Consider the following 27,590-nt stretch of genomic DNA (forward strand, 5'->3'; position numbering starts at 1 on the left):
GAGTATCGTGTCGTTCTATGCGTATCAGCTTCTTTATTTTCACTCTCGCTCACACATTCTTCCCCCCCCCCCCTCTCTCTTTCTCTCTTTCTTCATTCTCTCTGGTTCTGGTGGTCGACGGTCATCGCGACCCGATCGACGTAGAACAAAGTATACAATCGGCTGTCGTTATATCACAGTCTCACGATAATTACAACTAAACCATCCTTACAAAACTTAATTCGCGCGGCACAGAGCACGATAATTGCGTGCACGAACATGCTCGGCGGGGCCGAGTTTCTTCTCGCGAGCAGCCGTTAATCGCTCGCGCCTCGACGCCTCGACGCCTCTCAAGGCTACCGGCTCGAAGGTCGTCGAACAACCTGAAAAAGGCTCCGAGGAGAGCGATTCCTGTTGCTCCGGGCTACGGCCACGCGAACCGAAACAACGTCGCTCGTCCGCATCAATAATGCATCGCTTACAACACGTGCGCGAGATAGCTGCACACGCCAGGGACGGAGCTGTCGTTCGTTCGCATACCGCTTTTGAATAACGCACGGCTCCGATGGATCAGCTGTTTCCGCGGCTCTTCTTCGAATTCCCCGCGGGAAATTCCCCGTCTCCGTTTCGCCGGTCAGGAGCAGTTCCTCGCGGATCGCTCGGGAGTTCATTCATCATCGGAACATAATAGACCGTGTGCTCTGAATGTCAGAGGAAATTTATGCTCGCTTCGTCGAGAGCCCCGCTTCGAGCCGATAATGTCCACGGTGCCCCGCCCCCGCGTTCATCGAAATTAGAGATACTGATCGCAGCAACTGATAACAATAACAACAATTTATTGGCGACGTCGCAAGCTCATAAATAAACGTGTCGCAGTAACAAAAATGATACAATGAACCAACGGTCCTGTGGATAGGGTTGGGCGCCTCCGAGAGGGGGCGACTTTTTGCGCAAGGGGTTGTTGCACTTTTCTTGTCGGGCGAAAACTCACGCTCGCGAATATCGCGACGAATACACCGCTCGGGGATTTTGATCTCTTTTCCGATCGGCTCTTAGAACTACAGCTTCTCTTCGAACGTCTCATCGATTCATATCCGTATTGTCAAGGAATGTCAGGTAATATTTTTATTGTGTTACAAGCACAGTGAGAAACGCAATCAATTCGAGAGGGTGTTACAGTGGTATTCTCGGTATTCGAGCGACTGGTATTCGACTACCTTTCTACCTCGTTCCGGGTCGAACGTCTTTTTCGAGTCGAGTGTACGCGAACACGCGTTTCTATAGGAATGGCACTGCTTTTCGAGCGAAGGTCCCCTACAGTACCGAACACGAAGTCAACTTTTTGCTCGAGATTTTCGGAACTCTCGCCAAATTCGATCGAACCAGCCGTAGTCTTGCTAGTTTCCGCTCGGAACGTTCGCCGACGCACAAAAATGGATGGTCGAACCGGCATTGAATCCGATCACATGTCCCACACGAATCAACGAGTTTAGGATTCTCCGTGTGTCGCCGATTCGTCTTCTTCTTCGCGTCGGCGCAGACATCGTCCGGCTGCGTTCAGTCCAATCCTCTCGAACGACGCACTGGCCGTTCTTCAAAAGCTACTTAAACGATAAACTTAACTAGAGAACGCGGGCCGATTATTCGCGAGACACCTCCGTTTAGGGGAACGCTCTTAATCGTGAAGAGATACGGAGTGAACCACGCGGCAGACGGATTTGTGTAGGTGGTAGCCCGCCGGGTCGCGTCGGGATAATCGGCGCTCGTGTCTGATATGTGAATGGAAGCTTACAAACTGGCTTGTACTAAAGGATTAGTCGGTTAAATTGAAAACAATAGGATTCCAAGATCTCCAGCTCTATTCGTTCCCCAGACGCGTCTTATTGTTAATAGTACGTGAAAAATATCGAGGAACCACCGTGGGGGCACGAAGTTCGTTTCCTCTGGTCGAGGAGGAGAGGTCGCACGGTGCGCGTCGCGCAAGCTGTTCAAACAGTCCTCGCAGCGCGTGAAAAACCGGGGCGCGCGTGCTCGCCGCGCTTTGTTGGCCACCGATACACCACCATGTCCCGGACGTGTTCAGAGCTTGTACACGCGGAAGCGGCTTGGCCTGTCCGTCCACTCGAGTTCTTCGTCGACCCGTGGAGCCGCGGCTGCGATCGAGCCGCGCGACGGCTCTCGTTACAACTCGGTAGTCAACGGTTCCGCTTTCTCGACGATCACATGAAACTCGGTCTCTCTGTACAGCCTGCCGTCAGGCACCACCATGGTTATCCGACTGTCGACCGGCGCGTTCGACGCGGCCGTTTCCCTGCCGATCACCCCGTTCTTCTTCGAAACGACGTCGGGCGCGTTCGTCGGCACGCTGATCCATTTCTTCTGGCTGTTCCGACGACGCCTTCTGCAGCACCAGACGATCAGGCAGATCAGCAGGATCAGTAGGACTAGCAGGCCCGCGGTACCCACCGCGAGCATCATCACCGATCCGCCCAGAGAACAATGCCGAGTCTCGTAGTCGACGAAACTAGTCGGGACACCGTCAATCTCTCCGTCCGTGCACAGAAACGTCTCCGGGGTCTCGCTGATCGAGTCCTGGCTCGAGAACGTGGGCGGCAACACGGAGTTCTGTCTGGTGTAGAACCTCGAGTAAACGTTAGTGTAATTGAGAATGTTGTTCTTCCAAACGGGCAACATCTGACAGTCGCACGTCTGATCGACCAGTAGGTTGTCGAGTTCGATGCGAAAACTGGCCCGGTCGAACATCATCGAGCCCTCTTCGAAATTCACCACGCTGTTGTTCTTGAAGATCAGGTCGTGCAGGCTAACCGGTAGAGAGCCAGGTAGTGTCCTGGCTTCGGGGTCGGCTCGTATACCCAGAAACGCCCCGATGGCCAGGTTGCCGAACGTATTGTTCTTCAGGATGACCGCACCGCGCGCGGTCACGTCGAAAGCCTCGCTCTCCAGGCTGTCCACCAAGCAATTCTGGATAGCCACAGTTCGCGGGCTACGCACGATAAACGCGTCACTCCGAACCGTGCCCATTCTCACGCCGTCCAGCATGAACTTGTGGTAGACCTCGATGTCGTTCATCGTCCGACTGGGCACCTGGTCGCCGAAACTGCCGCCTATCACGTGCAGGTAGCCCACGTCGAACTTCTTGAACGCCTGAGCCTCCATGCTCTCGATCTGGCAGTTCTCCAGCCGCAGCGTCTCCGTTTGCACCAGGTTCGCGAACGAGAACGCGCTCAGCTGGCCGATGCTCACGTTCTCGAAGATGATCGCCTCCACGTCCCCGCGGAACACGAAGCTCGGCATCGTGTCGATCGTGCTGTTCCTCACGGTGATCCTTGTCCGGGTACTGTGCGACGAAAGCTCGAAGCTCTGCCTCACCAGGCTCAGGTTCGCCACGTTCACCAGGTCCACCGAGCGCAGCCCGCTCATCGAAGCTAGGCTCGAGTTCTCCAGGATCACGGACGAACAGTTGCTCACCACTATTCTGCTCGTGTGCGGACTCAGTCTTCTGTCACCGTCCGTGGTCAACACCAGCTCCTGAAATCAGACAAATTCTATCAGCTGTTGTATTCATATTTCGTTTTTACTTTATGCAAAAATTGATATTGGCTCCTCGAAACTCTTCGTCTTACTCTTCTTGTTAGTACCAAACAATGGTTGTCATTTCGTAAACTACACTTCTTTCTGATTGATGCAAATCGTCAGTGCGACTAGTCGATTTTACCAAGTTCCATCACGCGCAAAATGTTCTGTCGCCACGTTTTGGAAATGCTCTACGTAGAGAGGAGGGGGAGTTAGCTTGGCCCTAGGAAATGATAATCTGTGCTCAAACATCCTCCTAACTTTTCCTATTGCTGGGAATTGAATTTATGCCGGAAGGCGACGATTCGAAGACGCGGAGGGAACCGGGGGACAGGCATCGCCGGCATGTAAACAAGTTCGATATGAGTTTCCAACGGAAGCGTGTCGAGTCCCGCGAGTATTTTCAAGAGTACCGGCACTCGTCTGTTTGCTGGAAAGTTTCCGTTCGCTCTCGTTTATAATCGAATTGCTGCGGCGCGCGGCAGTCCTTTAATAAGAATAAGTCGGCATCACGTTCAGGGATTCACGAACGAGGAGGCAGAGGCATTATCCTCTAACGTAAACTACCGGGAACACTTGTTCGGATAATACGTGTCAGCTCGGAAACCATTCGAAAGCGAATTGTCCTGGTAAGAGAGTTGACAAATTCGAGTACAAAACGTTTTGTACGTGTTTTACGGGTACAGGCCCGACACCTCGGTGCAACCGCGGACCAGTTTCACTGAAAAATAACAGCTCGCTGCGCCAGCATCGCGACATTAATAAAAGTGATAAAAACTGCTATGGGGCCGCGCGCGTGCCTACGGTATCGCCAATTAACCAGGTCAATACTGTTATCTCGACCACTGGTGAAACTATTCCACGACCGGGGTCACCGGCACTTCCTAGTTCCATCTGGAACCGTCCGCAGAAAATCCCGAGCTGTTAACGAGACCCAGTCACGAAGTTTCGTACTTGCCACTTTTTCCCGACGGTATCGCGTCGCTGATAACGGACCATACTATTTTCAAGCGTACCTCGACACATGTTCTCAGCCCCGGGATCGCGTTCACCGGTTTCCAAGGTGCGAATGCGGCAAATACGTCGATTACACATCAATTTCCTCGGCGCGTATTCTCCGTCCCGAGATCGTGTTTGCCGGTCTCCAACGTGCAACATGCGGCGAAGATTGTTTATCAATTTTAGGGCAGTTGTCAGGGAGAACCGGAAAAGGGGTGTTTCCCAACTCAGGTGCGGATGCGCTACTTGCGACCAGCTGCCCGCTCGTCCTTTCTGCGCGTCTTTATTAATTCATTCGAATGCTCGATGGCACCTGGCACTTCGAGCTCTCCTTGTTTGTTAAACAATCGATCACAAGACGTGGCTCGCGCACACCTGTCGAGTCGAGTTCCGGCAGATATCGTTCGCACACACGCGCAAGATTATCGCGACTTTCTTGTCAACAAAGGCCGCGACAACGAGCCGCTTCTCGGTAATCGGTGTCGCTATGATTTCGTCGATGACCGGTGATTCATCGAATCGACCGTATCAACGTCATGGTTTATCGCGTACCAATTCGAACAACAGAGGTTCCGCACTTTACCCTGCTTTCGAAAGGTGAACGCACGCGTTATCGCTGGCGAAATAGCTTCTTGCTGGAGTAATTAACGCTTTTTCACTGCGCTATAACTTTAACAGCTCGTATACTAAATATTCCTTACTCTAGCTTTAATGCTACACTTTTATGAGACGAGGGAAATAGCAAGATGAAAGGTACGCTTCTCGCGAGAGCGAAATAAATTGCGGTTCGCAAACAATCCGAGCTGGCGGGAGCATTAATAAAGCGCGTCGGATAAAGATGAATTTAAAACGATACTTAATGAATAATTTGTTGAGCGAATGCTGTCGTGGTTCAATCTATCGGCCGTTCACCGAACTTCTCAAATCGTTCGAACAATTACGAACAGATTTCGGAGAACGGTCTGAATGTATGCTTGGTATGACGATCACGACTCGCTCGGTGGCCCAGGAAAATGAAAAGGGAGCTCGGAATGCCTTCCGATACCCGGAGAGTCTACCTTTTAATTGCTTCATTGCAATTTCGTTCGAAATAATCTAGGAAATTGCGTCGTATTCGCGTTCCACTCGAGAGGGACGCGTTAATCGATTTCCATTCCACGGGCACGCTGTTATCTGAGATCGCTCGAACTTTGTTATCAACTATCTTCCGGTCTAGCATTAATATCGAGTTCTTGCTCACGTTCCGCGAACAGGGCCTGCAGAGACCGACGAAACTGCAGCTTCGATACTCAGTCTCGCACTCTGACGAGCCTTTTATTTTCACCGATGTTTTCGACGTTTATTCCTCTATCACGCTTCTCTCGGTCGATGTTCCTTTTAGGGTTAGGCTGCTGCGTGAAGCGATTCGAGGGGTCCAATCCATGAATAAATGAATAACAAATGCCAGTGTCTCCAGAAAATAGGAAAGCGGGTTGCAAAGATGCGCAAAAATCGTGGCGAATCTCCGGTTCAACATCGGTTCCAGCGACGGTCCCGTTGTCGGCCACTTCTGTAGCTTGTATTATCCGAAACGCGACTCGAGGCGAGAAGAAACGCGTCGCGGAAATCAAAACTGGGATCGAGCTTGTTTGAAAATTCGATTCGTGTCCCGGAACGGATGGGAGCGAATCTCATTCCGCGCAAGACCAAACCTTCTAAGCTGACCCGTGCGCGGGACGTGGCTTGGCTTTGTGCTCACGGCGGTATAATCTCGTCGGATTATGGCAGGTTGAAAAAGAACGCGCGCACAGAGAAACTTCCGAAGACGGTCGCGATTAGCGTTCATTATCCGGCGGTTCGAACCAAACATTAGCGCTGGGTAATCGCGGACAGGGTAGAGAGCCGGGCGGTCCTGAATAGGTGAAAGAGGAAACGGACGAAAATAAAGGGCGTCCTTGATAAAAGCTCGGCCCTCGGTGGCCCTTTTTCTCAGGTACCCACGCGTTTCACCGTCTTGCGATCTGCCTCCCCTGCCTAGGTCCGTTCCCAGCGTTCGTCCGACCTTTGTCCGCGTCTCATTGTTCTTGACCAATTCCCGACACACAATCCCCGGGACAGAGAGAGAGTGAGAGAGAGAGAGAAAGAGCAGACTATATGCACGTTCGAGACACGGTTGTCCGGTGAAACGCGCGGTTGCGGCTCATTTTTCACGCGGGGCCGCGAACAATCGTCGCCGCGTAAGCGTTTCCGCTCCCCCGCACGGTAAAACTTTATTAAAGTTCGACGAACGTAATATCAGAATATTCGCAAACGCGATTCCCGGACACACCGGGGACCGGCGAACGTGTGCGAGCCACGGGAATCTGAATTTTATTTCTCGGCAGCCTCGCCTCGCAGTCCCTAGGGGACAGGCGGGAAAAGCGGACTGACAGCGTCGGGTCTGGCCGGGCCGAGAGGAAACAACGAAGACGCGATATTCCGTTTTAACGGCTCGCTTTTATTCGGCCCCGTGCAACCTTCCGTGTGACGGTTAAAGGTCGGTTCACAGTGGAAACGTGCTCGAGTAAATTTTCATTGATCCGAACGGTAGCATCAGAGACGCGCGATAACCTCGTGGAGACGCAATCTCATTCCCGAATCTTCTGCATGCGCTCGTCGTTGGTGGAGCAATTATTACAACGACAAAATCTTTGTCATCTGCTAGCAACGTGGGCTAAATGTTTGTAAATCTTGCTGGCGAAAGGCCAAAACGTCGTGCCAGTGATGCGAGAAACTTTTACTCTGCGTTAGACGCGTTATCCGACCTCTTGTTAGTCTTGTTTTATCGTACTACCTCATTATTACAGTGCAACCCTCGTAAAGCAGAATGCTTTTCACGACACCATAGCTATATCCGTTTCAAACGGTGAAACAATCCTTTCAGATCAACGTTGACCTTCTTATTAGACCAAGCACAAATAGTTAATAATTGAAACTGACTGGCAGAAAATTAGAATTTAGGTGGAATATTCTAACTCCTGATTCGAGTGGATCCAAGTACTGCCATTCCATGGTTAAAATATTATTTCGATTGGATGGAAAGAAAGGCAGCCAAAAATTCTCTTCCAGTGGTCTCGTGACAGGTTTCGATTATGGTTAACGTTTCTTGATCCTCCTCGATTCCCAACAGCACAATTAGATCTGCTAAAATTCTGTCTCGCGCAATCCTCGTTGAAACACATTCCCAACAATCGTTCTATGTGAATGAACCTTAAGCCCAGGTATACAGTCCGCGTAACTTTGTCGAGCGTGTGACGCTCGGTGGATTCTCCGCAGCCGTTCTCGCGATCCTGACGGAGAAGGAAATGCGTGCGCGAGTACTGCGTGTCTGGGGATCGTTTCTTGATTACTCGGATCGACGGTGATCCCTCCCGGGATCGAACGCAGATTCTCTCTCCTTGTACGCGGGTGTGGTTAAAATGATTATTTTCTTCTTCGATCGGTTCTGTTCGCCCCGGAGTCTGCGAGGCGTCGGAGCGTTGACGGCTGGGAAGAGAACAATTACTCGAGCCGCTTCCCGAAATGAAAATGAAAATGTAATCGACGTAATGGCGGATTAAGCGGCGGTCCTACGACCCTATAGTGAGGGGGGGGCGTGGGAGGAGCTGCAGCCAGACTCTTTTACGGTCTATAAAGGATTTATGCGAAACAATTTCCTTCGCGGGGAAACTCCGTTCCTCGGCATTGTCTCGCGCCCTGTCGACTGCCCGGGCTCTTGCATTTTTTATTCGAGCTCTGCCATTCTGAATGGAAATTCCTGTTGATTCTGCGCGCTTGTACCTCGCCGGTAGACCGGTATTAATTATTTTTTCGATCGAATCTTTCCGTTCGCAACGATATTAAACCGAACAACAGTGGTTACGATCGAATTCAGCGAGCAAGAATTACTCGCAACGAAAGGGGAAACGATGCAATAGGCGCGAACGAGAGTCGCTCGTCATATTTGACCGTAACGATGAATCCATTTGCGCTTCCGCAGCCTTCCGGTTTCATTGGCTCTTGGCGAGACGCTGCCAAAATGGGTCGTTGTCCCGGGAATCAGCGTTTCCCGGTTGCAAAACGGGCCGTTCCGTTCTACGGCCTCGTAGGTACCTGGTCGCCGATTTCCGGCATTGAGTTTCCATTTTCCCCGAGTATTTTCATAACCGGAGCCCTCCCCTTCGGCAAACGACGTGTCCTTTGCCCTCTCCCGCCCGCTCGCAGCTGTTACTTTTACACGGAGGCGGTCGCAGCCTCGGGCCGCGTTCTTTATTTCGTCCTTTCGTGTCTCACCTCGTCGCGTCTCATTACGGTGAATGCAGACGAGTTTAAGCCTCGGTATTTGCTAAAAGGCTGCCTTTAATTATTTACAGGCCAGTCAATTATTCACCGGCCGTGTCGGAACGCTTAACAACTCCGGCCGCGCGACACCAAACTGTCCGTGGGTTTTTCTCGCTCGCGCGCGTGATATCGCTTCTAATCTCGAGCAATCCGTCGACCGCTCGTGAACACTCTTCCGCTCGTAACGATCCTGCGGCTCGATCGCTTTGCTCGCAGTTTCCGAGAGGATTACGAACAGTCGTAATGATTTTACGTGTCTTTCATCGCAGAAGGGGATGTGACGCGTCGCGGATAACGGGCCCGAGCAAGTAGCTCTGAGGCGAGGAAATGGAAAAGTGGCAAAGAAAATGGAAGACAGGGAGAGACAGAGAGGGAGAGACGGTCCAACCGAGACGTCCACTCTCTCGATATATTCGCAGTCACGAGTTGACGGCGCGACAAATTGGCTGAGCGTGTTCGTGAAACGCCGGCTCTATTATGCGAAATCCACGATAGAACTCGCACGAGTCCGCTATGCATTATAGAACTTCCCGCCTCTTTCTCTTGCTTCCGCCCCTTCCTATCTTTCTTCTCGGATGCTGGCTAAGATTTTCCAGAAACGAGTTTTCGCGGAATATATTGTGCCTTTCTTCGAGCATCGTTTCACATCTACTTCTTCTTCTTCTTCTTCTTCTTCTTCCCCGTTCTCCCTTTAGAACTGTACAGACATCGCGAAAACTTGCGTCTTTATTCATTATTCACCCGTCGCCTTGAATCCCTCGCCGTAATTGGCAATTAGCTATTAGTGCCGCGTTAGGCTTCGGGCTAGGCGGGTTCAACGGTTCGTCAAAGAAAACGTCCGACAACAAAATCCCTCGAAGGCAGTTAAGCGCCTTCGACCCTTTAACCTCTTTCTCCGAAATCGAAATTTCATGGACGACACAGTTGTGAGATCTGGATCCGAACGATCGCGTCACGGATCAGCCATGGTCGAAATAATCGAAACGACCGGTGTCCTTGGGGGCCGTTGTTGTCAACTCGGCTACGGTTTCGCAGAATCCAGGAGCCGCGATCATCGATACGACATTCGATCCGTAACTTATCCAACTGGCCAGCGACCACTTCCGTTATTCGCGCACGCGACACACGCGGCGCCTACGCGGTGTCCGTGGCGGATTCGAATGGGTTTCTCGCCGGTTGGACAGGAAACGTAAATTTCACTCGATGAGCGGCCTTCTGCGCTCGCCGACGAAAATAAGCGAGCCGTCGCGTCCGACCGCGGAAACCTGTCCGTAAATACCACGCGGCCGCGATTTATGCCGTGTCGTTCGAGGGTTGCGTAATTCCCGATCGATGACCGGCTCGAGAACTCCGTCGGCGATTCCGTTCCGACCGCTGCGCTGATCGAAGATACGATCTTCGAATGTTTGTCTTTTCGGTCGTCGAGGCTCGTCTCGCGCTCCCCCGATCATGCTGGCAAGATGGCGACCAGGAAACGGCGGGATTCGACCGCGCCGATTGGTTTCCACGACGTAACCGCTGCTCGCGCTTACTTCCCGCGGTCATTTCGTCACGGAGCCGGAGTTTTACGGATCGAGTTTATGGCATTGTGTGCCCGTGCACACCGTGTGGCGCAACGCGGACCAGCGTCTACCGGGACAAAGAACGTTTTATCTCGGCCCGTAACCGCGCTAACACACCTCCAAGGCCGGCCGATAAACGTCTACCGACAAATTCACCAGCTACCGTAATGGATGATCCCAGGCCGAAAATGAGAGCCACTTTCGATAAAGTTCGAATTACGCTGACCCGGACAATCCGCCGTGGAAGCTGTTTGATTACATGCTGGCTCCCCGTGTAAGCGCGAATTCGTTAAATCTGCTGAGTCCTCTCCTCCAGCAGCCAGACCCTCTCGCGTACGCGACGAACCCAGGATCGGCATGAAACTCGTCGGCGTTTACGTTTGATGATCGAGCCGATTAATTCCGAGCACGTCGAACCTTGTTTTCGAATCGATCTCCTCCTGTTCTTGTGCATTCTCAAGCACCGTTCTCTGGACCAATCGATCCGTTCGACGGTTCTTCGAGAACCCTATCGGATGAAGATTACTTTTTCACACGGCCGCGCGGATTTTCAATTACTCGATTTACCGATGACTGTTTAATCCCCGTGGTTCTCCGGTTCGTTTCGAGTCGATTGGCAAACGCAAAGGCGCCGTTGCGAATGGAAATGCGTCCTCGATCATGCATTCAGCCTGTCATCCAGCTGTAGCTCCAGCCATTGAGATGTCTCTTCTCGGTGATTATTAACAAGACAAACTTTGGATCGCAGTCGAGCATCTCTGTTCAATATTCTTTCCGCTCGCTTTCGTGTTTTGCAATTTGAGAAATCATCTTTCGAGCAAACAAACAGGTGATACATCGAAGGTTGTGTCATTGGTGACCAAAGGTACATATATGTATTACCTCGGCAGAACGCGTTCCCAGGATGTGGGAATACTGGGTAGCTAGAGAAAGGTTGGGGAATTGGGAGGAGAACGCGGTGAACGATGTTCGCATTCACGTGACCGCGATCCGTCAAGGGTGGCTTCCATTTTTCTCGACGCATAGTATTTTTCCTCGGGCGGGGCTGTTGTACCTGTGCCAGTCCGGTGTAATAAATATCCGAGAACAGGGCGAAGGGAGTTGTGTCAGGTGACGGGGGGGGGGGGGGTGTAGCGGGTAGAGAGGCAGACAGGCGGCCTAGCACCTTACCTACCTGCCAGACGATGTCTGGCCTACGATTTGCGTAAACACGCTCTAATTTATGGAGGCTTTGCCCTTTCCCTCTGCCGCTCCCTTCGGCCGGTATCTCTACGATGCGAGTCGCTTGCACCGCCCTCGCAATTTACGCGGGAACCCCTCCGCTCGCGCTGCCGGCGAGATTAAGCTTCTCCCTGGTCTTTCGCTTTTATTTTGACAACCTCTACTTGCGGCTCTCTATTTCTTCGCGCACGTCCGGCCGCAGTTAATCGGCGCGATGATGGAACGGCCGATTGGACAGGCGGGCCCGCACGAGACACGGTCATTCTTTCCGACGGTTACCCCTGGCACGGCGCGGCGGTTTGGTTATCCCGGTTGGAAATCGTGACGGTACGGTGGTACGTGGTCCGACCGCGGACTGGATTCCGCTCCCTCTCTCTCTCTCTCTCTCTCTCTCTCTCTCTCTCTCTCTCTCTCTCTCTCTCTCTCTCTCGTTATCTTTCCCCGATAATTCGGAGATGGAAGAGCGCCCGGCCTGGAACAAAGGAGAGCTCCGAGGCCGGACCCTGGTGTCGCATTGTCCGCGATTTTTCGGAAGATAGGGACGACGGGCCGCGGTTTCTCAATGAATTCGTGGGAAAGAAGGGGAGCGAGAGGGACGTGCCAGGCGAGAGAATAGCTCGCCGGACGGATCCTGCAGGAGGGAAACAGCCGGGGGAGAGATTCGAGACGGCGATTGGCCCGAGGAGGATGGCTCTCCTGGGCCACCGGCAAGAAATGAAATCGACGAAACGAAAGGAACCGAGTTAAACGCGATGGGCTATTTCGCGCTCGACCAACCAGGCTACAAGATCCTATGGCCCGGAGGGCGCAGGGTGGACGACGAGATTTAGAACGGCCTACCTCCACGGTTAAACTAACCCCTATAAATTCCTTCTTTTCGGACACGCTTTATTTGTTTCGTTCGCCTCCGAAACGATCGAGTCGTCGGATAAAAGCGTTCTTTTTTCTTTTTTTCTTTTCGTTAGTTACGATTATGGGCGTGGAACATACCTCTCCCTCGTTTTTACAGTCGCAGGTCAGCCGGCCATGATGGTCGCAGTTGCACGGCGGATAGTCACACCTGTTCGTCGAGTTGGTCAGGACACCCTTCAGCAGGCTGCTCGAAAATAGTCCAAGGATCACGCTTCCCAGCACGAATTCCCGCCAGGCTGCTCCCATTTTGCGCCTCGCTCTCGATTGCCGCCCTCTTCTTCTTCTTTTTCGAGTTCCTTTCTGCTTCTTACCCCCTACCCCGCGACACGTTCACATCAAGCCGACGTTCGCGCCAGCTGATTCTATGCCGAGCCGACCGGGACCACGTTGCCCCGGCATGTCTGCGGCTTGCATCCCCGGCGAATCCGATATTGTACTGTGCTCGAGCCCCACCACGCGTGATCCTCTATGCGTCGAAACACAATTCGCGCACCGATTCCTTCACCTGGCGCACTTCGCTGAAAGAGAACAGGTCGCACCGTGTCGCGGGACACGTTTGTCGCACAGCACACTACGTGATCCTGTCGGTCATATTGCCATCAGGATCACCACACTTTCACGGTCGCACCTCCGAATATGCACCCGGTCGTCATCCGAGCCGAGTTCGCGAGCAAAGCCTCCTCGCTCGTCCCCACTACGACGCCATATCCTCGTTATTTCACGGCGTTCTTGTCGGAGCATCCAATCACGTCCATAGTGTGTCTCGCGGCGGCGTTCAACATCCCGGCCACCCTCGCCGGATTTCTATTTCCTCGCTCCGACGCCGGACCAGCTGGAACAACGACAGAAAAATGGTCAGATTCCTCGAACCACTCCCGAGCACCCTCGCTCCCCGAAAAGCAGATTCTAACGATTCCTTTTTCTTTCTATCTCTCTCCGGGCTTTCTCCTTTTTCTCGCGCGCGTTCCTCCTCGCCGGTCCGAGGAGATTTTTCGTCGACCCGGGCCCGGTTTGATAAATCGACCCGCTACGGCCCGACGTCGTTATCGTTCCGTAATGTATCTCCTCCATACGTAATCGCGAATGTAGCCGCCTCTCTCTCTCTCCCTCTCCCTTCCTTTCTTTCTTTTTATTTCTCGTCCCGTACCCACCCTCAACTTTCCTCACGGTTTTTCGATTTTTATTCGACGAGACGTTACGGCGGCGTTCTATCGCTCCCCGCGACTCTGAATCACTGGCCCGATGGAAAATCCTCATGATCTCGTTGCGACGACAACCCAGTAATCTCGCGCGACAATAGCGCTCCTTCTGCTCTGTGTACCCTCGCATGACTAATTATGAACGTCTCGCTACGTTCCACCGCTATCGGAGACGTTGTCGCGCCGCGACTTTATCGGAACCAGGACAACCGACGATCGCTCTATTCGCTACCGTTTCCCGCTCGAATTACCACGTTCATTTCTTATGAAATATCTGAATCATCTTTATAAATTGCATACGAGGCGCCAGGCTCTTTGTAATTTATTTGCACACAATGTTGGATTTGATCATATTTTTCGAAATATTACTCTCAGAGAGAAAGAGAGAGTTATTAGATTGCTTTCTATCGTTTCAGCAGATTAAAGGCCGATTTATACCATCCGCACAGACACGGAACTGTTCCGTTTCAGTATAATAATACTTTCAACCCTTAGCGCTCGAATGGGGACTGCAAGGTGTCACTAAAAATTGCTGTATCATTATTCAAAATATTTTTTCATTATTAAATTTGTTTGTACTTCATAAATTACTATACATTTCAGTATTCTACGAGTAAATTGCTCCATTTTCGTATGTATAACACAAAAAAATATATATAGAAGGGAAATATTCTAGGTTGGAAGGAATGTTTCGTTTTGGAGTTAAAATAGCTTCGAGAGCAAAGGGTTAATAATACCTTCTTTGTTTAATTTCCGATACGCGTCTGTGCTGATACGATGCGATACGTATAAACACGTATACTGAAATGCATTAAAGTATGTTTGCCAGATCGGTGCTGAACGAATACATTCATCGGATAAATACTGAACGTATACAAATAGTATACACTGTCTTGTTTCAAGTCGTAGCACACAGCAGACTATTCAGAAACTTCATAACTATCTTCTGCTAAATTGTTTTCGTTTTAAGTTGCGAACGCGTTACACACAAGGTACAAAGGATAGAAATTCTGTCGACATCTCTATTCTCCAAGATCTTCATGAGCTATACACGTATACAGGCGTATCTCCGCTTGCAGAGATTGTCTCGGAAAAATCGGAATAAGAAAAATTCCTCGCGATAAACGCGCAATGCGTAAATATCAGTCAAGCTATTCCCATTGAGACGCTCGAAGAGTTAGTGATCGATCTCGGAGAGAGTATTGAATAACCGGTGGGTAAAATGTGAAGTGTTGGTCGCGGCGGGGTGCCGAGGTCCCGACCCTTTCAAAAACTAATCACCGGGAAGTAATTTTCTGGGGTCTCCACGCTATTCGTTCGAAAGGTTTCAGTCCTTTTCGATCACTTAGTCGAAGTGACCATTCATGGCTTCGGTTAATTCGCCGCGGTGCACTTTACACGGTCCGTCGCAAGGTGGAAACAAGGGATGGTTTTATCGAATCCGCCCGCGAACGATCTGCATTCGAAACCGCCGCCATTCTTTTTCTGTTCCTGGGGGTTCGATACAATTCGCGAACCTAAACACTTGGTCCCCCGAGGGAGTCGTGTTCCACGGCCCTCGATCATGCTGGGCGATAGCACATTGTTCGATGCCTCGGAGAACGCGGACACCCTTCGACGAACACACTTCGCCGAGGATTTTCAAAGTCGACGTATGCGTGCGTCGAAACGCGAGCCGGCGCGCCTCCTCCGGCTCCGCGTTTAATTGCTATCGCTCGGCCGTTGCGTAATTAGAAAGATCAAACTGTCATGAATTCGCGACAATCTAGTGCCTCTCCAGTGACCCCGTTCCGGTTAGGATCGCCGGAGAGTTGGAACGAAATTTGATTCCGAATTAACGCGAGACCGCCAGACTGATCGAAACTTTCGGTTTTTAGCTCGTTAGCAAATTTCGCGAGACTAATTATGAGTGCGGCTCGACGGCGAACCGTGGTACGTGGATAGTTTTCGAGGATGCGCGGAAAGCTCGAGGGATTATGCGAGTGGAATCCCATTAATTATCCTGGTGATCGGCCGTCTAAATAGGTACGAGTGTTTGGTAAAATACGAAGAACCTAAGTCGGGCTTGGAAATTCTCAGCGGCTACCGTCTACGCTTTCGACATTGAATTTCTTCCAAGTTTTAATCCCCGTTGTAGTCCGTTGACCTTGGCAGCGGCGTGTTCTACGTAGAAGAGCGAATAGTTTGGTTCGGACAAGTTGGTCGTTCACTGACACTCGCGTCGAAGTTACTCACTGGCTCGTTAACTTTGAGATTGACGGAGAATGAGGCTACACTTCCCGGTTCCGTGAAATACAAGGCCGCACGCGTCATCGACAGTGGCCGCAGCGGAATCGCCTCGGCAGCCCCTTTCTTTGACACCCTTGTGCGGCGTACTCCGTTCATTAAACCGCAATTTTGCGGCTTTCTTGGGCGGCGGGTCGCGCGAACGCACGTGTCGTCGACGTTTTTGCAGCCGTCGCGTGTCCGACAATGCGGTCGCCTTTAAATATTGCAGTGTTTAACCAACGCGACGCGCGTCGTAGTAAAAAAACCCGCTGCCACCGGTTCTTTGCCGCAGCGACACCGAGGCCACCATCGATTAGCAAGGGCCGCCTTTGGACAACGCACTTTCCTCAACTCCCGTGGAAATCCCATCGAACGCGGAGAAAAACGATTCTTCGCCGTCTTGTCCCCTAAACAAAGGGCTCAATGTACACCGACGTTCGCAATGACCGTACACGATGCATCTGCACACCCAAATGGCACCGATAGACGACTACGAATCTCCATGGACAACGAATTGTTTTATATTAGATTTTATCGGATGTCTCTATCGGTAGTTTTCCAAGTTTTATATAAATAAAATTTTCTGATCAATTGATGAGGATTGTTGGTTGGTTGAACAAATCTGGTCTAGTTTGGTAAAGAAGCTAGAAAATCTTTCACCCCGTAAGACAAAACGTCCAAACACAGTCCGATGTTCAAAATTCTGTTATATCAGCAGCATAAGGAAACTTAGGCACCGTTTGGTTTACTGCAATAACGAAATTATTTGTTCGCAAATTAAAGAATTAAATGCACGGACCCGATGTCGCCGACACGACGACATTTGTCCTGGAAGAGTCCAATATCAGGAGACGTATAACAGCGAACGCGAGCGCGCCTTTCGCGAGGGATGAAGTCGAAATTCGAACCCGTCAGAATTTTCATCTCGACAGACTTCGATGGTCTGATTCGCCCGAAATGCAGATCCGTAATCTGATCGTGATGGACAGCCATTATGTCGGCCGGTGTACGTTGGGGCTCTTTTGAGAAACGGATTATAATTCCGTCGTGCGCGTTAACTGGTCGAGACGAAACGGGGCAGGAAGCTGGAGAATGCCGAGGATGATTCGACGGGACGAACGACAAAGGAACGTCCCCGACGAGACGCCGCCCGCCGTTTTTAATGAATCGAGTTTCCTTTCGGCGAGACGAACGGGGTCGCCGAGGAGAAAAAGCGCGTCGATGCTCGTGAAAGGAGCGACGACGCGAATGAAAGTCCGCCCAATTCGAGGGACCCGGGCCCCGGGAAGAGGATTTTTCGTCGCGCTCTTAATTCCTTCCGGTCCTTTCTCCCCTGCAACCCCCCTCGGACTCCCTCCCAGCGAGTCTAACTCGAGGCCCCGTCGCTTTCGGCGATATCAAAAAGGAAAACGGGAGACGACGGGAACGGTGACCCCGTTGATTAATCTAACGAGCGGCGCGCGAGCGAGTCGCGATTGTGTCGCTTCGACGAATTAAAAGACTTTAACGCGTCATTACGCCGGCCGACAAGATCTTCGTTAGCCCCTGTCACCGGCGCTAATACACGTAATTATGTTTACGCGTCGAGGCGCGGCGGAAACCTGTCGGACGGGACACGCGGACGCACGTTCCGTTCCTCCCGGAGTCGTTCACTTTAACGACATTTATCCGTGTTTATCCATTGTCGCAGCCAGGGAAAATTTGGAAGCAACCAGGGACTAGCTTTCTGAAGACATTGATTTGGTAATGCGACGCACCCTACCGATTAATTTACTATGATTCTTGGATTAGTTCCGCCTAGTAGAATCCGGACGATCTATGTCGTCTAATAAAATACCCAAGGTCAAAAGTGTTCTTGCTGCCAGAAGAGTCGAGTATGTAAGTAATGAGCCGATTAAGAGGAAACGCCATTCAGCGGGCTAATGACGCTCCTCGTCGCGATCTCGCCCCCAACATTTTGTATAAGCCGATCTTCTGCAGTGCTCCATGAAGAGCTGTAAATCTTGACTAAATCCATACCGGACGCGAACGAGGATCAACTTAATTTGATCAATCAAATCTGTACAAATCCGAGCACGTCAGAATATCCATGATCGTCTACGGAGAATTCGCAAATCGATTTCCTCGCTATTACATAGGGTTGTTTCTTCAGGTTCGTTCTACATCCGATAAATCCTAGTCCACGATCCGAAAGCTCGATACGCCCTCGGGCAACCTGTTTCGGAAAAACGGGGGAAAATCCCGATTTCAGGAGATCGGCAGGGGTGCCCGGTTGTTCTGTTTTCCGAATCGACGAGCTTCCTCGCGTGTTCGCCGATGGCTCTGGATTTTTCCCCGGGACCGATCAACACATCGAGCACAAGCGCGGCCGAGCATGAGCGATTAATTGGCCACCGGCGCGCATCGGTATTGGTTTCTGAGCAACACACGGCCGGAACAACTGACGAACAAACGAACCGTGATGCGGGTGGGGGGGGGGGGGTGACAACTACGTACATACGTAACGAGGAAACCGGAGCCCGAATCAGTGGACGGTACAATCGCGACTCAGGAAAAAGAAACAACAGAAGAAACGAGGAAACCAGAGGAAACATATCAGAATTATTCGACCACGCCAGCCAGCGATCGGACCCCTCGGTCGATTGATTAAACATTTCGCCACGGTTGATTTGCATCCGGTTAATGATATTCATATATTCGGATACGCAGTCGCGGCCGATATTCCGCGATTCTCTTCGGTGACACGGGACAATGAGCAGACGCGCGAGCAAATCGCTTCCTATTACGTGACTGCCGGTTCCTCACACCCTTTCTTGTCGAACACTTTGTCATGCGTTGTACACGCGACGCACGCCTAAGTCCCAACAACTTTACCGATCCCGTTTAGAAAGTTATAATCCTTCTACGATTCAGCGAATGGTCCCCACGAAATTTGGCGTAATCCAAATTTGTAGCGTTTTTTAAATGAACTGGCCTCTGATAAACTTGTAAACACAGACCGCGTAATGAGTTTACGCAACGCTCCCCATAATTACGCTGCTAATTATGGTACATTAATTGCATAATTTTAGGAGTACTTTGATACGCGAACACATCGTAAATTAGAAACGCGGACGGAGAGCAAGAAAGGATTCGCTGCAGATGGAAATGTAATTGGTTTTAGAACCAATTTTAATTGATTCGGTGCTCTCTCGACTTTTCAAAGAGAAGTTCATAATACAAAAATGAATAAAATTCAATCGGCAGAATTTCCTCTTCTCGAGCATGCAGTTTCCCATTCGGAATCGGAAAAGCTCGTGGTTATTCGCGCGAGAACTATCTCTCATCTTGCTCTCGGTCTTCTCGTATCGAGATAAACATTTTGCCCCGGTATCTACGGTAGACTAAACAGGTTTGGCGCGATGGTGCCACTCCAGAGACTCTCTCGTATACTGCAGAAGGTTTGAACGGTTCCAAGATCTTTCCACCCCTCGACGCCACCTATCCCCTTAGTCTTTATTTCGCGACTTCTTATCTGAGTGCCGTAGTTACTGCCGCGACTTCTGCGAATGGAGAGCGATTGTAATTTCCAGACAGCGATAAGGGTAAACGAGAGAGAGAGAGAGAACTTCGATCGAACCGGGAAGGGGTGAAAGTTCCCCGCGCGGAGGATTAAGATCGGATATCTGGGACCCGGCCCGTTAGCTCGCGGGACAACGCTTAATCCCGCAATCACGGCCGAGCTTTTGTTTCCGATACATTGGAGGCCGGTTAATCGTTTCGAGAAAAAGCCCTATCCAGAGGTTCCTGCTGCTCCCGAGTCGATTCCTCCGGGAGGGGAGGAAACGATAGGGCGAGAGAGACGTCGTCGTGATTCTATCGTTTTGAAGGGGCTGACGGAGGATCCTGAATTATGTATAGAAACGACCTCCCGAGTCTGTGACCCGTTCCGAAAAATGGGATTTTGAGACCCTTTCCTCGGGGATCGTGACAAGAAAGTGTTGGCGATGTTACTCTGAAAAGGCTTTCCTCCGGATGTCGGATCCACCGCTGTCATCCGTCGTATCGAGATAACACGTTTGCCGAATTAACTGCGGACGACGAGCAGTTCGTTCAAACTGAACAAACACCTACGTTGCTTTTAATCAAGTCATTGTCAGATAAGATCGAACGAAGCAACTTTGACGGAGATACTATCGCAACGTACGCGATAAATCGTCGGCGTCGAAGATCTTGCTTATCTACAAATATAATTCTCTCGGAAAATTGGTTCACCGGACTGGCCTACTTCCGAAAGACTGCTCCATCATTATCGGAGCAGCGTTATCGCGGGATGACAATGACACTGAAACCAGCCTAAGCTATCGTCGGAAACGTACGATCGATTCTCTTGACCGATCCCGATGAACACGCTCCTCCCCGCTGATTCAGTCGTCCCGAGCGCATTAGTCCGCGATAAGCGGCGCGGGCAACGATTATATTGTCCCCCGGTATCTACTCTAATTGCGGATCATTCGAACCGCGTTCCCGACGGACAACAGATTTTCCACTCGGTCCTGTGTTTGTCGAAAATTCGAGGAAAAATACCGGAAGGCGGACTCCGTTCGATCGACCAAGCGTCGCGAAATCACGTTCTCGCACGAACGATTGCGCGCGATCGTCTATTTAACGGGCTGTCGCTTTATCGACGAGCCTGAACGTCCGGAAAGGAAAAGAGAGAAAGAGAGAGAGAGAGAGAGAGAGAGAGAAAAGTTGTAAGAACGTGGACGAGGAAAACGATTCTCGGTCGGCGAATCGGAGGATAAACAGAGGCTCGACGCGGCATCGAAAACCGATGTCGGATGCTCGAGACCTGCAGCTGCGGAAGAAAAATTGTTGGCGGAGCAGCTCCGGGGGATCGACAGCTGCGGAGCCGGTCGACGCATCTGGCGCGAACGATTTACGGCGCGTCGACGTTCCCGTTTGCTGGTGTTGCTCTGTCAACGGGACGATCGCGGCGAGGACGTCATCGGTGAACGTGACGCAACACCCGGAAGAAGGGGTGGGGGGGGGGAGGGCCGGGCAAAGGTGCAGCTAATTTAATTGACGCTTCTTCAGCGGACAGGTTGCTCGAGGACGAGCCTGTCCGGCTGACAGCGCGGCACGCACGCGGCCAGCGTGTGCACGCAGCTCTACGTGCCACGTGGGAAATCATGCGTTACACCGAATACTATCCTACACCGATCAACCGGACGGGGTATCACGGTGTCTCGAGCGATCCCCGGCTCGTTTTCGCGACGTCGGTGGTCCGCGATAACAGGCCTCGTTCACGGAGATCGTGGCTCTCTCGCGTGCACACCCACTGTTTGCGTCAGCGACGAAACAGATCCGTCGGCATTCCGCGAACGAATCGCAGCCGCGGTGCTTATGCAACGAGATCTCCCCCGGAGGATCTTCCCTGGGCCGTCGATCGAAGGTCAGGCGTTCTCCGGCGTCCAACATCCTGGGGCAGGGACGTTCAACTCCAGTTCGAAAATGCTACATCTAGTTTCGCCAATCGCGACTACGCCCTAACGCCCAGCGAGCTCTAACCGCTCGCCGCCGTTAGAGCGCTCGTCCAACGAGCAATTTTTCGAGTCACTGCGACTCTCGACCCTCCCGAAAGTCACGAGCTGAACATGCCTGCCTCGCAGTCGTCGAACGTAGGCTAGAACGCTTCTGTGACCTTTGGATCGCGTGATCCGCCGGTGAACTTTTCGCCTCCTACCGATTCTACCAATTATTTGTCCCACTATCTCGAATCCTTGAGGGAGGTTTCCTTTTTGTCTTTTTATTGTTCTACGGGTTGGTTCTACAACCGAACACTCGGGTCCCGGATAAGATCGTGCGCAACGGGTCTGGGATAAAGGATAGATCACTGTTGATGTACGATGACGATGTGAGATTTACCTCCGTGTTACGATCGAGTGTACTCGCGACGCGACGCTGACGACGCGCGAACAGCAACTGGCCGCCTTTCGAATTCGCGGCTGGTTTGCACCTCGACGTTGGTTATCGCGCGACACGAGTGCCCCCTCCTCTCTACTACGGTTCCCCCCCACCCTTTCTCGGTTTCTCTCCCTCTCTTTCTGATTCGCTGGAGGAATGGTTCTCTTTCTCCCTCTCCCTCTCCCCGTCGGGACAAGTGGACTACCCTCCCTCGCGTGCTTTTCAGTCGGTCTTTTGCCGTCAGGCGACGCACAGTGTGTCTCTGCGATCTGGCGAGACGAAACTATTGTAACCAACTTTTATTGGAATTTTTGTTTAGGTCTACTATTGTCGATAAATATAAATTGGTATTTGTAATACCAGTCTTATATAGGTACACGGTGATTGCCTTTAAATTAACACTCGGTCGCTCCGCGTTTCAATTTGACACAGTTCTCATGGATATTGTTGCAGATTGTACTGTCACAGATTGTTTCATTAGTTGTGAACTTCGAGAATGCAATAGATAGAGAGGGACGCTCTCGATGAAGGAATTCATAGTTACGCACTCACTGTTAAACCTCGTCCGTGTATCGCGTCAATTTGACATAATTTTGACATCATTTTCTTGGATACAGAATGTATAGGATACTAGATAAATGTAATCTGTTGAATCAACTGTTGTATAAAACTCTTTTGGAATCAGCAATAATGTGTAAAACAATAATTTGCTTAACACGTTCGCTATTGGGATGCCTCTCGTTGCTCACCTTCATTATTAAAATGTTTTACCAAATGGAACATATTGGAAGAAAATAAAATATTGAATGAACATAGCAGGAGAAAGCCACAGAATCTAGAAATAGTATGCTTGTGTACCATGACTTTAGATACGAAAGTGTATAAAATTGACTTGACTAACTTGAAGAAGATTCCGAGATTGTGGACGTCACATATCTGTGACAGTGCTACCGAGCGTGTTAATAAGAACAATGTGCTATTAGGAATGATAAAACCTCGGTAAAGAAAACGAATTTAAAAGTTTCCAGAACTTTTTTATCTAATCAGTATCGCGAAACTCGTCGAAATTATCACATAAGGTATTTGACTCACAAGGTACTCGGGCAGTGAGACAGTTCTCGTATCTCTTAGTCGCGATAAGAGCACATAAACTGATGGTAAATTTACCGAAAATTGTAAAGGATCTATGGAATAATTTAGTACACGTTGGTGTTAGTCATGAATTTTTCTTGCAGTAATAATTCTATGATTCTTTAAAATTAAATAATATGTTAATTACTCGTAGAATCGTAACGATTGGCATAATACGTAAAAGTAATGTATGCGTTGGCGATAAACCGTGTGACTTTCACTCGAGTTGTACACTGTCACCTGCGGATACTTATTGCAAAAATTATGATAAGAGCAAAATATAATGTGAAAAGGAATCACTAAACATCACACTCAGAATATTTAAATGAACACTTCATTTTTTTTTCATGTTTCACAGAATTGGTCCAATATTTTTAATATTCCTAATATTAAGTATTTGAACAAATCCGCATATTTTAAACAACATTTATATTGCCGAATCGCTGAAAAAATACATACGCGACGCATGATTCTTTTCGTTCTCTTGTTCTTTCCCGATCATAGAATGATCCTTTGTCAAGCGGATTCTGCACTGGCGCACAGTGCGACGAATGGCCCTTTTAGCTGGACAAAATTAAGTTTCAAATAAACGAAATCTAATTGTGCTAATATAATCTAAAATAACCATGTATTAAAACTTAAAATTCTTTTGTTGTATGTTTACAGAGCGTGTAAAGTTCACCTAAAAAACGAACGCCTAATCTATAAATGAATGGGCACATTTCCATACGCGCTAGAAATATGTTAAAATGTACTAAGGAGCATTTAAATTTCCTACATACGATGGATATAACATCTCAAAACATGTATTTTCACTTTAGTAATTCCAAATTATCGATAACATTCCTCTATTTTTGTAAATTAAGTGTCAAAGACGGTACTTATTTTTCCACAGAAACGCCCTTGTTACTACTCTTCGTTAATGAATTAGTATATGCCCCACGTCGCCCCACGCGATGATTTTTACATATAATAAAGTAGAGATTCTCCACTTTATTTTAATACCAAAATTGGCTTGCAGAACGTTGCAGAGCTATACTAATTTTTACAATGAAGTTACGTCGTTTTACGTACACGCTCGTGACAATCATAGCCCGGGCCGGGTGTTTTGCGATTGCCGTCGCCACTTATTGTTAGCGGTTTGTTTAGTCTACTCGTTGAAACCTATGGATTGGTCTCATTCATTGTATATTGAAGGAATAAACAATGATAAGATCCCCGAGTTTTTCTCTGAACTTTCTTCGTATGAAAATTCGTTTCTTCAGTCTCAGAGCGATCAGAGTGCAGTATACATCTCCCTTGCGTTTTTCTTATATCTTTCAGTTTCGTTATTTTTATTGTTGTTGTCGTTTTATTGTTATTGCTATAATTACTGTGATTATTGTTAGTGTTTTATTTGTTACGATATTACCTTATACGTGAAAACGTTATAACAAAATCTTCCTTAGATATAATCAGGTACGTTGAATCAAAACATTTCATCCCTTATAAAAATGATGAAAAGTTTAAATAGGAAATACAAATTTTTCGATTAATCTAAACAAATTGGTATAAACAACATAAGCTTATACTAAACCAAAGAATAATTCTTTCCCGTTACAATATGTCTGAATCTCCAAAAAGTAACATTTACTATAATTTGACGTCTTCTTTGATAATATCTAGTACTTGTTAAATCATTCTGTGTTACATAGGTCCATTACTAACTTTGTTGTATTTTATATTTAATTACAAATCACTTAAAATATATTGTTTAATTAACAAAAACCAAACTAAATGTTGTAAAAAATTAATAATTATTCATATTTTATACAACTGTAAACATATTAATCGATAAATATAGAAAAATAGGCGATTTAGAATTTTGTCCAGCTAAGAAGGCCATTCGTCACACTGTGTGGCGTCATAATTAGTGGGCGGTCACCCGATTTTTATTCGGCATTTAATCGCGTGCATTGAGCCGGCGTTGCACCTTCGAGTCACGCCAGTCGGATTTGCACCTCTTCGGGCTCTGTTGTTACTCTTTCTCTCTCTCTAGGCTCGCTGCGGCGTACCGCGCCCGGGCCTCTCGCATGAAATATCCGCGCGTAAACGCGGGTCACGTATCGAGCTATGCCAACAATGTTTCGCGAGCCGCGCAAACTTCTGCGGCTACGCGCGAATGCAACTCCGTTGTTGTTGGGAACAGCGCGCGAGACCGCGTCCGCGATACGTTTTCCCCGGCCGCAAACGCTACGCGATCGGAGTTGATGAAATTAGCGGGCTACGTTTAATGGGCTGTCATACGAACCGGGACGAGACCTCGGAACCTCTCCTTGTCCACCTTTTTTACCCCTCCCGCTCCTCTCCCACTTCTTTGCGAATAAACACCGGTGAGTCTCGAAAGGCGTGTCGAGAACTTGGACGCGAGACAGACAGCTTTTACTTTTCACGAAAGAAGCACACGCATCACATTCTTGTGTATCTTAACCCCTTGCACTACTATTTATTTTGTGATTATAATGATTAGAAATTCTTCACCGTTCAGAATTTCATAGAGAAAGAAGATTGTTTTATATTTATTGTATGCCTATGTTTTCTTCAAAGGATATACAGGGTGTCCCGTAACTGGTGGTACAACCGAGCAGCTGGTGATTCTACATGAAAAACTAAGTCGAAAATATGGAATAAAATTTTTTGATACAAGGCTTTGTTTTCGAGAAAAACGAGCTTGAAAATTTGTCTAGTGCGCATACACTCGGCTTACTTGCGGCTCAACGGACTTTATTCTGAGTTACCTCAAACTTTTTTCGCAAAGGTTTTCGAGGTTTGTATACATCGAATAAGTTCGAGGTTACAATGTTAGAATTACCTTTGAGGAATTCGTTTAATTCATAAATTGCTGGAAGTGCTGTCCACGTTGTTGTAGACATAATTGTGCTCTTCGTATTAAATTGCTTCGAACCTCTTGTGATGTGCAATTATTATGTTGCTTTAAGTGTTCAAACGCTATCACAATTTTTTGTTGTAAGTGTTCGATACTCGTTATGTCATCACGATACACAATCGATTTCACCTGACCCCACAAATAAAAATCTAACGGTGAGAAATCCGGAGATCGTGGCGGCCAAGGTACTCTGCCACCGCGACCGATCCAGCACTGATAATTTTCACTTAAAAAACGTCTTACTTCGCAACTGTAGTGCGGTGGTGCTCCATCCTGTTGAAAAATTAGCGTTCTTCGAATCCCGTTGAGCCGCAAGTAAGCCGAATGCACGCGCAGTAGACAAATTTTCAAACTCATTTTTCTCGAAAACAAAGCCCTGTATCAAAAAATTTTATTCTATATTTTCGACTCAGTTTTTCATGTATAATCATCTCCTGCTCGGTTGTACCACCAGTTACGGGACACCCTGTATATCAACTACTACAAAATAGAATTTTATTTCGGTTTAACACTTTGACTGCCAAACTAAAAACCTCAAAAATTCCGTAAAATCAAAGTAAGTTATTCAATGAAGTAAGAAGTGAAAAAAATTAAATGTACGATATTGAGTAGTCCTCCAACTTTCTTGCATTTTACAGATCCTAATCAAAGGTACAATGAATATATTAACGTAAAAATTCATTTTAAAACCTGGACAAATAATTCCGACACCTACATATATGTAACATGGCAGTCAACGTGTTAAAGGAAATTAATAACATACATATTTATTAGACTCTGTTCAGAATCTTCATAACAAGTCTGACTCGATATTGTGGGGCAAGGGTTAAACTGGTTTCTAGATGCACTCTTCAAGTTCTGTTTTATTATTTGCACATTGAATATATTCAATGGCAACGTGCGTCACACGTACTCTGCGGATCTATATGAAAAATCAAAATTTTCCGCATCAATATCTTTTTACAACAAATAGGAGCCACTTGAAAATTCGTTTTCCTCTTGAACAATTCCAGTAGGTCAAAAACAATGCATGTTCTTCAATTCTTTTAATCTTTCTAGATTAATGTTCTATATATGGTACTAGGATAATCTAGATGCAACCCAAGATTGTCTTAAATGCGTAAAATCCGCGATCTGATTGCAAGCGTTCTGATTGAACGGAAAAAACTGTTCTTTATAGCATTCGTTTGTTGTAGTATTCCCCAGCGAAACAACAAAAATTTCACTAACCCTTCTGAGAGTTAATTATTTTTATGAATTTCTAGGTGATTTGAAAAAAGTGTCAGAACTCAACGTCGGAAACAGTCATTTCAATTTTAATGTCCATTAGCAATGATTAATCTTTAGCTGGGCATGCACGACTACGTTGCATATTTACAATTTAATGCAACACGTTGTTTTTTTTAGGCATTGGCTCTGTAACATTCAGTATTTGAACGGTTCATTCAGCGATCGATGCTTTTATATTATATTTTTGTAGTGCATTGTACTTTCTGTTCCTTGTAATGTTTTTAT

General features: G+C 48.5%; 2 protein-coding genes across 6 annotated transcripts in view; one reads left to right on the plus strand and one right to left on the minus strand.

Moving 5' to 3' along the window:
- Positions 1–27,590, plus strand: part of Hiw (MYC binding protein highwire) — a 506,468-nt gene that overhangs the window by 12,921 nt on the left and 465,957 nt on the right. The window lies entirely within an intron of this gene.
- Positions 1,424–27,590, minus strand: part of LOC143357162 (uncharacterized) — a 236,127-nt gene continuing 209,960 nt past the window's right edge. The window contains exons 3-4 of the mRNA XM_076793443.1: positions 12,684–13,437; positions 1,424–3,528 (exon numbers count right to left, since the gene is read on the minus strand). Coding sequence (XP_076649558.1) covers positions 2,161–3,528; positions 12,684–12,851 — 1,536 coding nt within the window. The 5' untranslated portion in view covers positions 12,852–13,437 and the 3' untranslated portion in view covers positions 1,424–2,160. The remainder of the gene's footprint in view (positions 3,529–12,683; positions 13,438–27,590) is intronic.

Source organism: Halictus rubicundus, chromosome 9, assembly GCF_050948215.1.
Source record: "Halictus rubicundus isolate RS-2024b chromosome 9, iyHalRubi1_principal, whole genome shotgun sequence".
Lineage (NCBI taxonomy): Eukaryota > Metazoa > Arthropoda > Insecta > Hymenoptera > Halictidae > Halictus > Halictus rubicundus.